Here is a 15217-nt window from a genome sequence, read left to right as displayed (position 1 = left end):
TATCAGTAAAATTCATATTCAGACCAAACAATATATAGACCTTTAAGTTTCACTTACACTACCATGGACAGAGATTTGAAAAGTGGTTTCTTTCTTGACTTTGAAATTATATCCCTGATCAGAATCTTTTTTTAATTGAAGTATAGTTGGCATACAATGTCATGTTAGTTTCAGGTGAAGAATTTTTTTTTTTTTAACTTCTTTTTCTTGGTTATCAATTGAACTTAAAAATGTACAAAAATCTAAGGGCTCCTGGGTGGCTCAGTCAGTAGAGCATGTGACTCTTTATCTTAGGGTTGTGAGTTCAAGCCCCATGGTGGGGGTAGAATGTAGTTTAAAAAAATTAATTTCAGGGGTGCCTGGGTGGCTCAGTCAGTTAAGCACCCGACTTCAGCTCAGGTCATGATCTCACAGTTTGTGGGTTTGAGCCCCGTGTCGGGCTCTGTGCTGACAGCTTGGAGCCTGGAGCCTGCTTTGGATTCTGTGTCTCCCTCTCTCTCTGCCCTTTCCCTGCTCATGCTCTCGCTCTCGCTCTCTCTCTCAAAAATAAATAAACATTAAAAGATTTTTTTTTTTTGATTAATTTCAAAAGGCATTTTTCTGGAAATCTGGGGCCTGTGCTTATTTATATGTGTATTAAACCTAGATAATGGAGCCAACTATGTGTCTTCCTTTGAATGATACAGCTCACTTTCAGATACCATGCCATGAAAGTCTTTGATCCATAGCTATTTTGATGCATGCAATTTGAAAATTGAGGACCATCACTAGCTTTATTACAGGTAACTGTACTATTTTTGATCCCAGAATGTCGTTGGGCCTTATTTCAGCTATCCTTTTGAGAACCTTGTAACTGTGGAATCAACTAAAACCTTTCATTTGGATTCCCAGGCTTGAGTTTTGACTAAGTTCCCTAAATTAAATTGGTATAGAAAGTTAAGTATTGAAAAAACGAACAAAATAAGGCCCATTCTTTTAGCTGTTGCTGAACACTGGAGAATTATAAAATGGACCAGAAGGAGAAAAGCAAATTGGAACATTAGTTTCCTAGCTATAAAGCTTAAACCAAGACAAGCAACCCACACAAAAGACCTTTTATTTTCCTACAAATCAGGAATATTATTGTCCAGAAATCCGTTAACATCTATAAAGAATACAATTCCAGATATTCCTTAAGAAAGAAAATACAGTAAAATGTTTCTTTGAAAGAGGAACTTTCAGAATGACCACTTACTGTGACAGCTTGTCTTTGGGCAAGACACTGGACACATTCACCAAACTAGATACCCTCTAAGCCCTGTTGCAGCTCCAACAAAAGAGGAAATAATTTCAGTACAGTCCCTGAAGATTTGCAGGAGGAAATATTCAGTGTAGCACAACTCTTTTAGTCTCTACTAATTCTTTAATGATTTTTTTAAATGAAAGTTCAGCACCCAATCACCTTCAAATAAGTCTGTTCTATCACGAAACCAAAGAATTAGGTTCCAAACAGCGTCCCCAAAATGTCTTATTAATCATTTTACAGAATATTAAAGTTAAGAAGCTGAGTAATTCTTCCAGCTCTTTTGTGCTTTCAGTTCTTAAGACATTTATGTCAAAGAATAATTTTTTCATTCCAAGTTTGGTACACATTTTCTGCATTATTTTATTAGACCTAAGATAGAATTGAAATTGTAATTCTTGGGTTTGATATGCTGTTGTTATGGTCCTTACATGGCTCTTTTATTTACATTTTCAGTTTCTATAACATAATAAACACTTGTGGATCATCACCTAACACAAAAGCAAGAACCTCAACATTAAACCACGTGTAACCATGGAATGTTAGACCCTTTGCTATCTAAGTGTAGTTTTATTACTGTTAGCATTTTTTAAAGGACTACATGTTTGATTTCTTAATGAAAATATAGGTAGCCCTAATTCTTATAATGGAAGACATTGCCCAGAAACAAAAATAAACTTCATGTATCTTGAGCATGCACTGTGCGAGTAGATGTACTTTAGAGTCAGGCATTCACATTTATTAGCTATATGGCCTCAGACAAATTAATTACCCTGAACTGCATTTTATAATCAAGAAAATTGGGAGAATAGGTATCTTTAAGAGTTTGGTAAAGAATAAAGTACCATGTGTGATACCATCTGGTGCTCTATTTTAATGCCTTGCCTGTCTGAACATTTTCAGCGTGTACGCGTAAGTACTCACTTGCCCACTAGATGGCACAGCGTGTATGTGTAGGTACTCACTTGCCCACTAGATGGCACCATTTGGTAAATGCAATGCTCACTGTCCTGTACTGTACCATCTCAACTTTTGAGGAAAAACATCTGAAAGAGCTAGTAAAGACTAGGGAAGTGTAATAAAGTTGACCTTAGGCGCCCACATTTGGGGGCACCTGGGTAGCTCAGTCGGTTGAGCGTCTCTTGATCTCGGCTCAGGTCATGATCCCAGGGTTGTGGGATCGAGCCTTATGTCAAGCTACACACTGAGCATGGAGCCTGCTTGGGATTCTCTCTCTTTCTCCCTGCACCCCTCCTCTGCCTGCGCTCTCTCACTCTCTCTCCGTAAATAAATAAATTTTTTTTAAAAAATCACATTTGGTGTACAGCATAAGAGCCTAATGATTAAATGTATTAAGGAACAGCTTAATGATCAGATCATATAGAGCTCTTTAAACTATATTAGGAGTTTGCATTTTGTTTCAAGTGTGTTGTTAAGCCATTGATGAATTTTAAACAGATCAATGTTAGCATGTTATTTATGTTTTTAAAAGATCATTCTGATACTTCTGTTTTCCAAAGCCATCATGAAAGAGATTGAGAAGAAGTTATAAAGTTGAAAATAATATTTATAACACATAAACAAGTGAATGATTCATCTAGAATATATTTTAAATTCCTATAAATTAGGGGCGCCTGGGTGTCTCGGTAGGTTAAACATCCAACTCTTGATTTCAGCCCAAGTCATGATCCCAGGGTTATGGGATCAAGCCCTGTGTCAGGCTCCACACTGAGCATGAGACCTGCTTGAGGTTTTCTCTTTCTCTCCCTCTACCCCTCACACACATGTGCTCTCTCTATAATAGATAGATAGATAGATAGATAGATAGATAGATAGATAGATAGATAGATATTAGATAAATTCCTATAAATCAATAAGAAAAGACAAAAATAACAGAAAAATTGATAAAACACTTGAACAATTACTTCACCAAAGGAATTCCAGATGGCCAAGAAACACAGAAAGGTGCTCAGCGTTAGCAGTAGTGAGGGAAAAGCAAGTTGAAGTCACATTAAGAAACCATTACACAGCCACATGATCGGTAAGAATGTATACTAATACGAGGGGTTGATAGAGACGTTCACAGTAATAGGAGTTCTGTTTACACAGCTATGGGAAAATAAATTCATACAGCCACTTCGCCAGTATGCAGTAAAGTTGAAGGCAGTATACCTGTAACCTGGGATTTCCGTTCCCAAGTAATAGCCTAGAGAAAACCCATGCAACAGCATAACACCATCTTTTATATGAGAGCATGCTTAGCAGCATTGTTTATAACTGCCAACATCTGAGAACGACACAAATGCCCCCAAACTGGAAAGTGGGTCACCAAATGAACGTGTTTTCATGTAGTGGAATGCCATAAAACACCGTAAGAATGAAAGCACTGCAGCCACGTTTACACAAAGGGGCATGTCTTAAAAACAATGCTGAGAGGAAAAGCAAGATAGAAAAGAATGCATATGCTATGATTCCGTTTAGATAAAGTTCAGAAACAGGCAAAACTAAATGACAATGTTTAGGAATGCATACTTGGGTCATAAACTAGGAAGGTGAATAAGAAATTAAGTTAGAATGGTGGCAGCCTCTGGCCAGAGAGACCAGGCTAAGGCTGTTGGGGTGTGGGCTGTTAGGGTGGTGATTACTTGTATATTTGCTCTGTATTTATTCATCCATCTGTACTTATGTTTCATGTACTTTATTGCATATGGTTTTTTTAATGTGTAATTCTTTTTTTTTTTCATGTTTATTTATTTTGAGAGAGAGAGAGAGGGCATACCTGAGCAGGGGAGGGACAGAGAGAAGGAGAGAGAGAGAATCCCAAGCATGCTCCGTGCTATCAGTGCAGAGCCTGACACGGGGCTCAAACTCACGAACCATGAGATCATGACCTGAGCCTAAATCAAGAGTCAGATGCTTAACCGGACTGAGCCACCCAGGCACCCCTGCATGGGTTTTATTTCAGAATATAATGTTTAAAAAATGCACACACATACAAGCTCCTATGCTGAGGGTGCACTATGTATGGGTGAGAATGGAACTAGAGAAACCGAAATGTAGGTAAGGATAATAGGAGTAGAGGCTTGGGCCAGCACCAGGGTGGGAGCCAGAGATGGAGAGAAACAGAGATCCAGAGATCCAGGAGGCAGAATTAATGGGACTTGCAAACTGATTGTTTACTCTTGTTCTTTCTGACAGTTCACAAGCCAGAAAAAGTTACATGGACAGAAGCCGCTGGAACCATTCGGGATGGAGTGCGAGCCTATACAGCTCTGCATTATCTTTCTCATCTCTCTTCTGGAAAATCAGTGCTGATAATGGATGGAGCAAGTGTAGGTGCTAATAGTTCTGTTAAGAAACAGATCAAAATTGGGGCACCTGGGTGGCTCAGTCGGTTGAGCGTCTGACTCTCGGTTTCAGCTCAGGTCATGATCTCATATTTTGTGAGTTCGAGCCCCACATCAGGCCCTAAGCTGACAGCATGGAGCCTGCTTGGGTTTCTCTCTCCCTCTTTTTCTGCCCCTCCCCCACTTGTGCTGTCTCTGTCTCCCTCAAAATAAGTAAATAAAAAAAAAAGATCAAAATCCAGCAAACTTAGGAAACAGGCCATCCACTTGCTGATATAATTCTTTGCCAACTGCTTATTCATTGATTTCTTTATCAAATTCCCATTTTGTTAAAATAGGCAGCCTTTATTAATAGGAGATAAAACTTCTTAAGTATATTTAGTTTCTTATTACTTTGAATCTGCTAGTACATTAAAAAAGAAGACAAGCTGTGTTTTTATGCCTATTACACAAAGCCTGAAATAGCTCATGAAATCTTTGAAGCAATGCCCTAAAACTCCCTACAAATTTTGTATATCCCTCACACTTACGTTAATAAGGTATTGATTGCATTTACAGATGGATCACACAAGGTAAGAAATATTTCTAATGTCAACATATTACATGTACCACCAAAAGAATAGCTCAAGACATTAAAACTACATAAAAATAGATTCTGTTACAAACACAATGTTACAAAACTTGGGGTGAGTTGTTATAGTTTTATTTTCTGTCTGGCGGTTAATGAAAATTCTTATTTCCCCTGCTTTTCTTTTGCAAAACAGGCAGACCGGTCTTTGTCATTGGCTTCAGCCTGATGTCCAGCATCAAGATAATAGGTTTTCCCTGAACTGACCCCTCAGGTCAGCAAAAGGATGGATCTTTTGAAGGTGCTTTGATCTTTAAAAGACAAGTAGCTAGACTCACACATAATATGAAGTTAGCTTAGACCACCGTGCTGACAAGGCCCGTAAAAGCCCATTTTTCTCTTTCTGAGGCCAAGTGTCTGAATGCAGCCCCCCATCTTGAAATTACATGCAGTGGCCAGACTGGGTGAGAGCAGGTGGTACATGCACCTGTTCTGCCACTCCTTGTGAGGAAGCAAGTCAACCAAATGTCTCAACCTTGTCCATATTGTTTTTCCTTATTTTATCAGATAACATTAAAAACTATACTAAAGTAGCACTCAAACTATTATACTTTATTAAACAGCCTATAAAAGAAGTTAGCTGTGGCTTCTGCCTTATATCTATAAACCTATTTTGTATTTTTTTTCCACACAGGCACTTGGTATGATAGCTATTCAGTTAGCACACCACAGAGGAGCCAAAGTGATTTCCACAGCAGGCAGCCTCGAAGACAAGCAATGCCTTGAAAGACTTAGGCCTTCTCTAGGTGGGTAATATTACTCAACACAGACTTTTAAACAGAAAATTTTAAAGGCATATCACTTTATTATTTTTTTAATTATTATTATTTTTTTTAACGTTTATTTATTTTTGAGACAGAGAGAGAGCATGAACAGGGGAGGGGCAGAGAGAGGGGGAGACACAGAATCTGAATCAGGCTCCAGGCTCTGAGCTGTCAGCACAGAGCCCGACGCGGGGCTCGAACTCACAGACCATGAGATCATGACCTGAGCGGAAGTCGGACGCTTAACCGACCAAGCCACCCAGGCGCCCCAAAGGCATATCGCTTTAAAGGCTGTACTCGTAAAACAAAGTACAAACTCCCAAAGGAAAGTCACTGATAAAATGTACTTAGTATCTGCGCTAAGTCCAAGTTTACCTAAGTGATAGTTTTAATTTTTATTCTTTTTAAACCTACATTTCTCAGTGTTTTTTCTTTTTTGCCCCATTGTTAGCAACTTACCCAAGTTTGAATTAGCTGAACTTTGACACAGTTTCACAGTACCTGATACCTCTTTGTTTTACTCAATAAATCAATATATGTTTGTATCACCTTGTAGGTTTCTCAACCTCTTTTACCCAGTGATATATACCTCTAAAGTTGTCTGTTTTCTGTGATACACTAGGAAGGAAGATGATCCACTTACACAGAAAACCCAGCTCAGATGTAGTTTATAATGAATAGGACATGGTGGAGACTGGGGAGCTCTTAAAAAAGTGAACCTAGGGGCGCCTGGGTGGCGCAGTCAGTTAAGCGTCCGACTTCAGCCAGGTCAGGATCTCGCGGTCCGTGAGTTCGAGCCCCGCGTCAGGCTCTGGGCTGATGGCTCAGAGCCTGGAGCCTGTTTCCGATTCTGTGTCTCCCTCTCTCTCTGCCCCTCCCCCGTTCATGCTCTGTCTCTCTCTGTCCCAAAAATAAATAAACGTTGAAAAAAAAAAATTAAAAAAAAAAAGTGAACCTAGGGACTTAAATGTGAGGCGTGAAACTATAAAAATCCTAGAAAAGAGGACAGGCAGTAATTTCTCTGACATTGACATAGCAACATTTTTCTAGATATGTCTCTTGAGGCAAGGGAAACAAAAGCAAAAATAAACTATTGGGACTACATCAAAAGAAAAAGCTTCTGCACAGCAAAGGAAACAATCAGCAAAACTAAAAGACAACCTACTGAATGGGAGAAGATATTTACAAGTGACGTCTCTGATAGAGTTAGTATCCAATATTTATAAAGAACTTATGCAAATCAACACTCAGAAAGCAAATAATCCAATTATGAATGGGCTAAAGATACGAATACATGTTTCTCCAAAGAAATAAAGATGGCCAACAGACATGAAAAGATGCTCAACAGCTGTCATCATCAGGGAAATGCAAATCAAAACTACAATGAGCTATCCTCTCACACCTGTCAGAATGGCTAAAATCAATAACAAACTACAAGTGTTGGAGAGGATATGGAGAAATAGGAACCCTAATGCACTGCTGGAGGGAATGCAAATTGGTGCAGCCACTGTGGAAAACAATATGGAGGTTCCTCAAAGAGTTAAAAATGGAAATACCTTGTGATTCAGTAATCACACTACTGGGTATTTACCTATAAAATATAAAACACTAATTCAAAAGGATACATGCACCCATATGTTTACTGCAGCATTAATATTTACAATAGCTAAGTAATGGAAGCAGCCCAAGTGTCCATTGGTAGATGAATGTATAAAGAAAATGTGGTTTATCTGCAATGGAATATTACTCTGCCATAAAAAAGAGTGAAATCCTGCCATTTGCAACAACATGGATGGAGCTAGAGAGTATAATGCTAAGCGAAATAAGCTAGTCAGAGAAAGACAAATACCCTATGATTTCACTGGTGGAATTTAAGAAACAAAACAAATGTGTAAAGGAGAAAAGAAGAAAGAGAGAGACAAACTAAGAAACAGATTCAACTCTAGAGAACAAACTGATGGTCACCAGAGGGGTGGTGGGTGGGGAGACAGGTGAAATAGGTGAAGGGGATTGACAGCACACTTACCGTGGTGAGTGCTAAGTAACGTATAGAATTGTTGAATCACTATGTTGTACACCTGAAGCTAATTTAACATTGTATGTTAACTGTACTGGAATTTTTTAAAAATGTGCTCAACAAAAAATGAGAAGATTAAACCTGACCGCACAACAGTGCGTATGGAAGGAAAAAAGAAAATAGAGACTGAAGAAAATGAACAAGGAGCGAAAAAGATAGGAATGGAAAAACTAACAGATGAAGAGAAAATAGGATGAGCAGAGTACATGTGAAGAGCAGGCAGGCAGGAAGGAAAGGTTCATTGAGTGTTAATGTGAATGATATGTCCTTAAGTCATCAACCCTGTGTTCGTGAACCAGGGAACAGCATCTAGTGAATTTAACTAGCTTGTCCAAGGATATATGACTGAAAGGATTGGAGTGGGATTTGAACCCACCCTTGTCTACCATTGAAGCCTACATTACTCCCATTGTTACATTACGCTTCTGGCAGAGGCAACCAAGACATGGAAGAAAGATTAAGGCAGGGACTGGAGAAAAAAGTTATAAGAGCTTGAAAATGAACTGTGTGGTTGAAGAGAAAGATTTCTTACTGGTTAACCCTGCCCTTCCTGGCTGCCTCAGTTCCCTTTTCCTTGTGTCCTCCCCACGCTCACCTGTCGCCCACATATTAGATCGCTGTTGTTCTACACCTCCAGTCTGAGCAGCTCTAAGAGGAATTCTTTTTTACGGAAAGGTGCTAAAATATACAAAACAAATTATAAACCTGTGTCTTCATTTGTGAGTTCAAAGCTGAGATTTTGTTTTATTCGCTCATTGGCTTGTTCTATTGATATAATACTCTAAAGCAACCCGTTAAAAATAGTTTAATTTTCACTATGCTGAAAATAATCATGTTTTGTTCCCTTAACCTTCATGATTTTTCTTCATTTTGGGGAACAACTGGGGAAGGCAGTGGGGGCGGGGAGTGGATTTCTATGACTGAAAAAGGATAAAGCAGCCTCTAATAAAGAAGTACCGTATCACACAAGTACATATTTGGCTTTTTAGCTTTAAACTCTATTAAATCTAAATATACTTGAGAAATTGCTTAATCTTTCAGTCTCTGCCTTAATATATGTATCTCTGGGGTTTACAGATTCTCTGTTCTGGCTATATATCTTTTAGCTATAGGGAACAGTCCTCTGTTGAACAGACAAGCCTTGGAACACATTATCCACAAAATGTTCAATATATTTTTTTAATGTAATAGAAGAGTCCCTTACTTTAAATTGATCTTACCACTGTTGGCTTAGAAAAGAAAAAGTACAGTTTGGATCCAGTAATTGAACCACTCAACACATTTCAGAGAACAGAGATTTACTTGTTTTTCTTACAATTGCCTGACTTCCTGACCTTTACAGCCCGAGTCATCGATGTATCTAATGGGAAAGCCCATGTTGCTGAAAGCTGTTTAGAAGAAACAGGTGGCCTGGGAGTAGATATTGTCCTAGATGCTGGAGGTGGGTACTTTACTAAATCAGTAGTCTGTGTTACTTTTGTAGTGTGATGGATGGATTTCAAAATAAATATATATAACCAGGGAATAATTACTAACATACTTATTAAATTGATGTCATGTTCTGTTTTTAACCTTTCTATTTAAACTGGAGCTTCTTTATTGCCATTGTAAACACTGTCTGGAAGGGAGAACATGCTTATCTCTAAAATACAGGCATTGGAGCTTAAGTGTCTCTACGGGAAATGGACACATCTCCTCAGTGGTTCCCAGATGATCCACATTAGTTCAGATCTCAGCCAGATGCTTAGTCAGTTCTGCTGTGTCTGGCTGCCCTGCATTGGACGGTTGACTTCTGTAATCTCTGTTTGGAAAAAAGTACAGAATTTTGTTCCATTTTTGTATTCCTTGAACTTTTGTTAGGTAGTATCTATTTAACACCTAATCTGTACACACTTAGGTAGTGCCATTGCACATGAAAGATAGGATTCACAAGCCTGCCAAGGGATTCTGTTCGTACTTTGTTAAGATTATCTTCTGTGATGAGAATCATAGATGAATATGTCTGTGACCATCTTAATGTGTTTGTTTTTAACCAGTATTTTCAAGACTTGAAATTAACTTAGAAAAATCTTTCAATGGAAGTGAATGTGTGCTTCATTAACTTTTCAAATATACATTTCCAATCATTAAGTCAAAGTATGACTATCTTGAGTTCCTTAATCAGAAGTCAACTTTTCCCAAAGAAGTAAGCTATCAATGTTATTATTAAAGCGGTTATGTTAGCTTGCCTGGTTTTCAAATGAAAATAAGTTTTTTGTCTTTAGTTATTTTACTTATAATTAAATCTAGAGTAAATTCTATGGCCAGTTTTAATGCAAAAAGTATATTTTAAGGTGTCTGAATATATTGTGTGTTATTGTTTCTAACTTTCTCATTCCTACATTAAAAAGTAAAGAAGACTAGTTTGAAGAATAAATTTTTGCCAGATTACTATAAAATATATTTCTTGTCTCTCTCTCTCTTTTTGTAAACTACTCCCTTGTAAGTGAGATTATATAGTAAAGATGATGAACCAGCTGTAAAATTACAACTACTACCACATAAACATGATATCATCACACTTCTTGGTGTTGGAGGCCATTGGGTAACAACAGAAGAAAACCTGCAGGTATTATCAGAAACAATAAAGCATTACTATTACACTAAAAGGATGTTATTAACAAAGAATAATGCCTAAGTCTCTTGAGGCAAGATGTAGAGAAATTATAAATTCTGAATTATACCTGTTTCCAAAGAAATGTAGCTTTCTTTTTTTACTTTAGGTATATATCAGCCAAAATGTAGAAATAGTGCCTAGAAGAGGAGTTCATTCAACTTTCATTTAGTGGTTTGGAAATAGTGACTTTTGAATTTTTTAGTAGTATTTCAAATAAGGTTGTTTTTTTTTTTTTCTTAGTAACAACATTGTTGACATATACGTACCAAAATATTTTCTATATAAAATTATGACAGCTTCCCAGTTATTCAAATTGGAATTTACTACATACGTGTGTTTATACATTGTGTACCAAAATTATATTTCTCAACAGTATTCAAATTAAATATTATCGTGGTTGATATGCAAATACCATAGTTCTCCTATATTAATCTTCACTGATTTTCCGACATCCTCATGAAGATAACTGGTAAGTAGCAGCCAGAAATCTCAGTGCTCACACGTGCACTCGTGAATGTGTACACACAGGCTACCACTCTGTCATCTCTACGATGGCCTTTTGGACAATGAATTAGAAAAGAAAACATTACAGTTTACATATTGTTGCTGAAGTTTGTGTGCTGATTATTTGTGCTTTGGATATTTAATTTGCATAGAAGTTTTTCTGGCTCAAGATAACAATCATCCCTCTGCTATTAAACTCACAGCAAATGATCAATCTTTGTGTATTCTCTCCAAGTTGGATCCTCCAGATAGCCATTGCCTTTTCCTCAAGGGAGCGACGGTGGCTTTCCTTAATGATGAAGTTTGGAATTTGTCAAATGTACAACAGGGAAAATATCTTTATATCCTTTTTATCTACTGACTTGAGTTTCTGGCTTGAAATTTACCATGTACTCTCATCATTAAATTCTTTAATAATGATAATTAATAATAATAGTAGCTAACTCTCATTGAGATGGCAAACAATATTCCAAGTGCTCTGTAGGTATTTATTTAAACATGGAAACAGCACTATGAAGTGTAAATACTATCATTATCCCTCTCTCACAGGTGAAGAAACTGAAGCACAGAAAGGTTAATACATGCCCAAGGATGCAGCTAGAAAGTGGTGGGACAGGAATCACCCAGACAGTCTGGCTGGTTTGTGAGTTGAATGGGAGAGAAACCATAAGATACATGCAAAATTTTGTTTCATTTTCAACTTGTCATTACAGAAATTACACATCACCTTGACAGGCTGCATCCTTAATCTAAGCTATCATGGAGCTATTAGAGAAGACATTTCAGAATGCCTATCTGCATTAAAGAGTTTGTGGGGTGTTGTAAGATTAGCAGTGCCAGGAAATCTTGGTCAAATGAAGATGGGTTTGATTTTTTCTTTTTATGGAATTCATTTAGAGAAAAATCTGGTGAATGAAGCCAAATCATTCCAGTTTTGGTGAAAGTAATGAAATATTATCTTGAGAATGTGAAATCAGTTCCAAAAGAATGGTCCAATTCTCTTTAGAGCAGGGTCAAACTTAAGAATAAAACTTTTACTTCGGAGGTAACTGTTTTAAAGGCCGCTGCACTTGGTAAAAATTTTAATATATTGGATAAAATATAAGTTCTTATTACTAATAGGGTATATCTGTGTGTGAAGAAAGACACTTTCATAGCCACGAGTTTTTCTCTACTGAATATCATACTTTGCTTTTGTTAAATGTGTGTATATACATATGGTACTTATAAGGCCCACCTCCTCTAAGAGCAATGACAATTCAGAGCTTTCAAATAGGAATATTTAATTAGTACCCTGCATATGTTGAGTTTTAAAAAATACATTTCTTTCTCTTTTTTTAAGATTTTAAGTAATCTCTACACCCACTATGGGGCTCGAACCCACAACTTCAAGATCAGGAGTCACCTGCTCTACCAGCTAAGCCAGCTAGGCGCCCCTACAAAATACATTTCAAAACTGGAAATTTCCCTTAATGTAGTGAATGTGTGAGTTTAAAATATTTCTGATTAAATATTTTTCTATTAAATTTGGAAAATGAATTTTTAACTCTCTAGAAGAATTCTTCAGATTTCAATTTTAAGCAACTTAATTGTCCACTAATGTTGTAATTGTCAAGAATATCATGGAATGATGGGGCACTTGGGTGGCTCAGTTGGTTAAGTATGCGACTCTTGATTTCATCTCAGTTCGTGATCTCATGGTTCATGCCCGTGAGCCCATGGTTCATGGGTTCGAGCCCCACATCAGGCTCCATGATGACAACATGGAGCCGGCTTGGGATTCTCTCCCTCTCCTCTCTGGTCCTCCCCTGCACTCTTGCGTACACTCTCTCTCCCTCTCTCTCAAAATAAAATAAACTGAAAAAAAGAATATCATGGGATGTTAACAATAGAGAATACCATGTGTTAAGAGGACCATTAGATGGCGTGTTTTGAATCTTCCATGTCAGTAGTTGGGCTGGCTGCTTTGCCTGTGTTACTTAATTCCCTATACACACTCTCTCAGAGTTACTGTTGGCATTTTCATTTAACAGAAGTAGAGAATTTGTAGTATGTGAATATTCTTTAGGTCCTTTTTAAGAAAATCTATAAAATGGTTTGTGTTCATGCTTTCTAATGTACATTTTCTAAAGTCCTGAATTTTAAAGTCCCGGAATCAGACTTTAGTCCTCATTTGTGGGGACCCCTCAGTGGGTTCACACATGAGCCAGTTGCTGCTTGTGATTTAACAGAGACCTCCTTCCAACTGTGTGATTATATGGCATGTGTCATTCGCTAGCACTAGCAATCACATACTCTCAATCCTAATATTATAATTTCAATTAAATGACTACATGTTTTTTTCTTAATTTTACAGTATTTTTTACTCCCTTCACGACAAACCACAGTTTAACTTTTCTGCACACAAATTTTGAGCTAATTAGCAGCCAGTTTAGTAAATAAATGTGCACCTAACATAAGAGACGTGAGTGCTAAAATTGTTTTTTAACTAAAAATATCATACATAGTGCTAAAAGGCAAAGCTGACACCATTTTATTTCTCCAGGTTGGAGGTAACATTAGTCATTACTTAGGACCAGGCATTAGGCTTGCTTCTTTCGTCACTTGTCCTTAGATGTTTAGGCCCTCTTATGTCGCCACTTCTCTCAGGTCGGTTCCGCATTTCCCTGTGTTCTAGGTAAACTTCACAGCCTACAGTATTTCTGTAACTTAGATTCTCAAACTTCTGAGAGTGCTGAACTTAAATGGGTGACCTGCCCAACATCTTCCCTTGTTCAGTTCTCCCTCTCTTAATTGCCACCTTAACGATCTTTCCAGCTACGTATCTTAAAGGATGTGATGGAGAAGTTGTCAAGTGGTGTTTTTAGGTACGCTAAGTAACCAATCACTCTTGTTTATTTTTCTGTTGTCAAGGAGGTAAGGCAAGCATTTCTGCTTCTGTTTCAGTATTCACAGCATACTTTAATGCCTCCATGTTTTACTATTTTGTTTAAATAGCTGCTCTTTAGTATTCCTCCAAGTGTATCTTGTGATACACCAATAAGTATTCCCTAAGATAGAAGTGGCCGGTGATTTCTCCTTATGCCGTTCCATATGGTACCACACCACCTTTGCTTTTCTCATCACCCTTCCGAGAGCAACGTGAAATAACCAATAGCTTGAGAAGAGGGAAAAGTACAGTTTTGGTTTTTAAAGTTGGATCTGGGAGTGGATAAAGTAGGCATTTTTCCCCTTCAAAATTTAACCACTTTTACCGTTGGAAATACTAATGGATGAGTTTGTTTGGATTATTTAAAATAATAGAGTTGAACTATAGCAGTTGTCAACTAGCATCCTATGTGTTCTACTCATCTCTACCTTGACCTAACTTTTCTAATAATTTCATTCTTCTTCAGGCCTCAGTTGGATGAACCCATTCCACTATATGAGGCGAAAGTTTCCATGGAAGTTGTTCAGAAAAATCAAGGAAGAAAAAAGCAAGTTGTTCAATTTTAATTTTGTTTTTTCTCAGACATCAGTCGGATAAACCCCTTCCAATACTTGAAGCCAGAGTTTCCTTGGAAATTGGCCAGAAAAGTCAAGGAAGTTAAAAGCAAGTTGTTTGGTTTTCCTGCTGTGAGTCAACATGCTCAAAGTTACTTGAAATTTTTGAGAAGTATTTGAAAAATTACAAAAACGGTCAAGACAATTCTATAACATCCACAGGGAATATTCTGAAATTCGTTTTGGTCGTTTCCATACATTTGCCTCGATTATAAAATTCTTTCCATGAAGAAACTACTTTTGAGAAAAGCCACGCTACTCTATTGATAAAGTTGTCTTTGGGTACGTCAAAATAACATTTTGTATCAGCTCCGTTCTCAGTACCATCTTTCCTTAGCTAGCCTTTGCTGTCGTAATTTAATCGTTTGAATATATTTTCAAATCTCAAAAGATCTAGTCCATAGACACTTTAAAAT

General features: G+C 37.4%; 1 protein-coding gene across 4 annotated transcripts in view; it reads left to right on the top strand.

The window, feature by feature from the left end:
• Positions 1–15216, top strand: part of CRYZL1 (crystallin zeta like 1) — a 35852-nt gene extending 20636 nt beyond the window's left edge. For 3 of the 4 annotated variants that reach the window (XM_030328383.1, XM_030328382.1, XM_030328384.1), the window contains 7 exons: positions 4481–4614; positions 5892–6003; positions 9441–9539; positions 10585–10706; positions 11494–11599; positions 14080–14125; positions 14654–15216. In XM_030328383.1, the coding sequence (XP_030184243.1) occupies positions 4481–4614; positions 5892–6003; positions 9441–9539; positions 10585–10706; positions 11494–11599; positions 14080–14125; positions 14654–14753 (719 nt within the window). In that variant the 3' untranslated portion in view covers positions 14754–15216. Of the gene's footprint in view, positions 1–4480; positions 4615–5891; positions 6004–9440; positions 9540–10584; positions 10707–11493; positions 11600–14075; positions 14126–14653 lie in introns of all 4 variants that reach the window. The other variant, XM_030328385.1, reaches the window with a different exon arrangement.
• Position 15217: the final 1 nt, after the last annotated feature.

The sequence above is a fragment of the Lynx canadensis genome, chromosome C2, assembly GCF_007474595.2.
Source record: "Lynx canadensis isolate LIC74 chromosome C2, mLynCan4.pri.v2, whole genome shotgun sequence".
Classification (NCBI taxonomy): domain Eukaryota; kingdom Metazoa; phylum Chordata; class Mammalia; order Carnivora; family Felidae; genus Lynx; species Lynx canadensis.
Note: the sequence above shows the minus strand (reverse complement) of the source record. Positions and strands in the feature narration are given on the sequence as shown.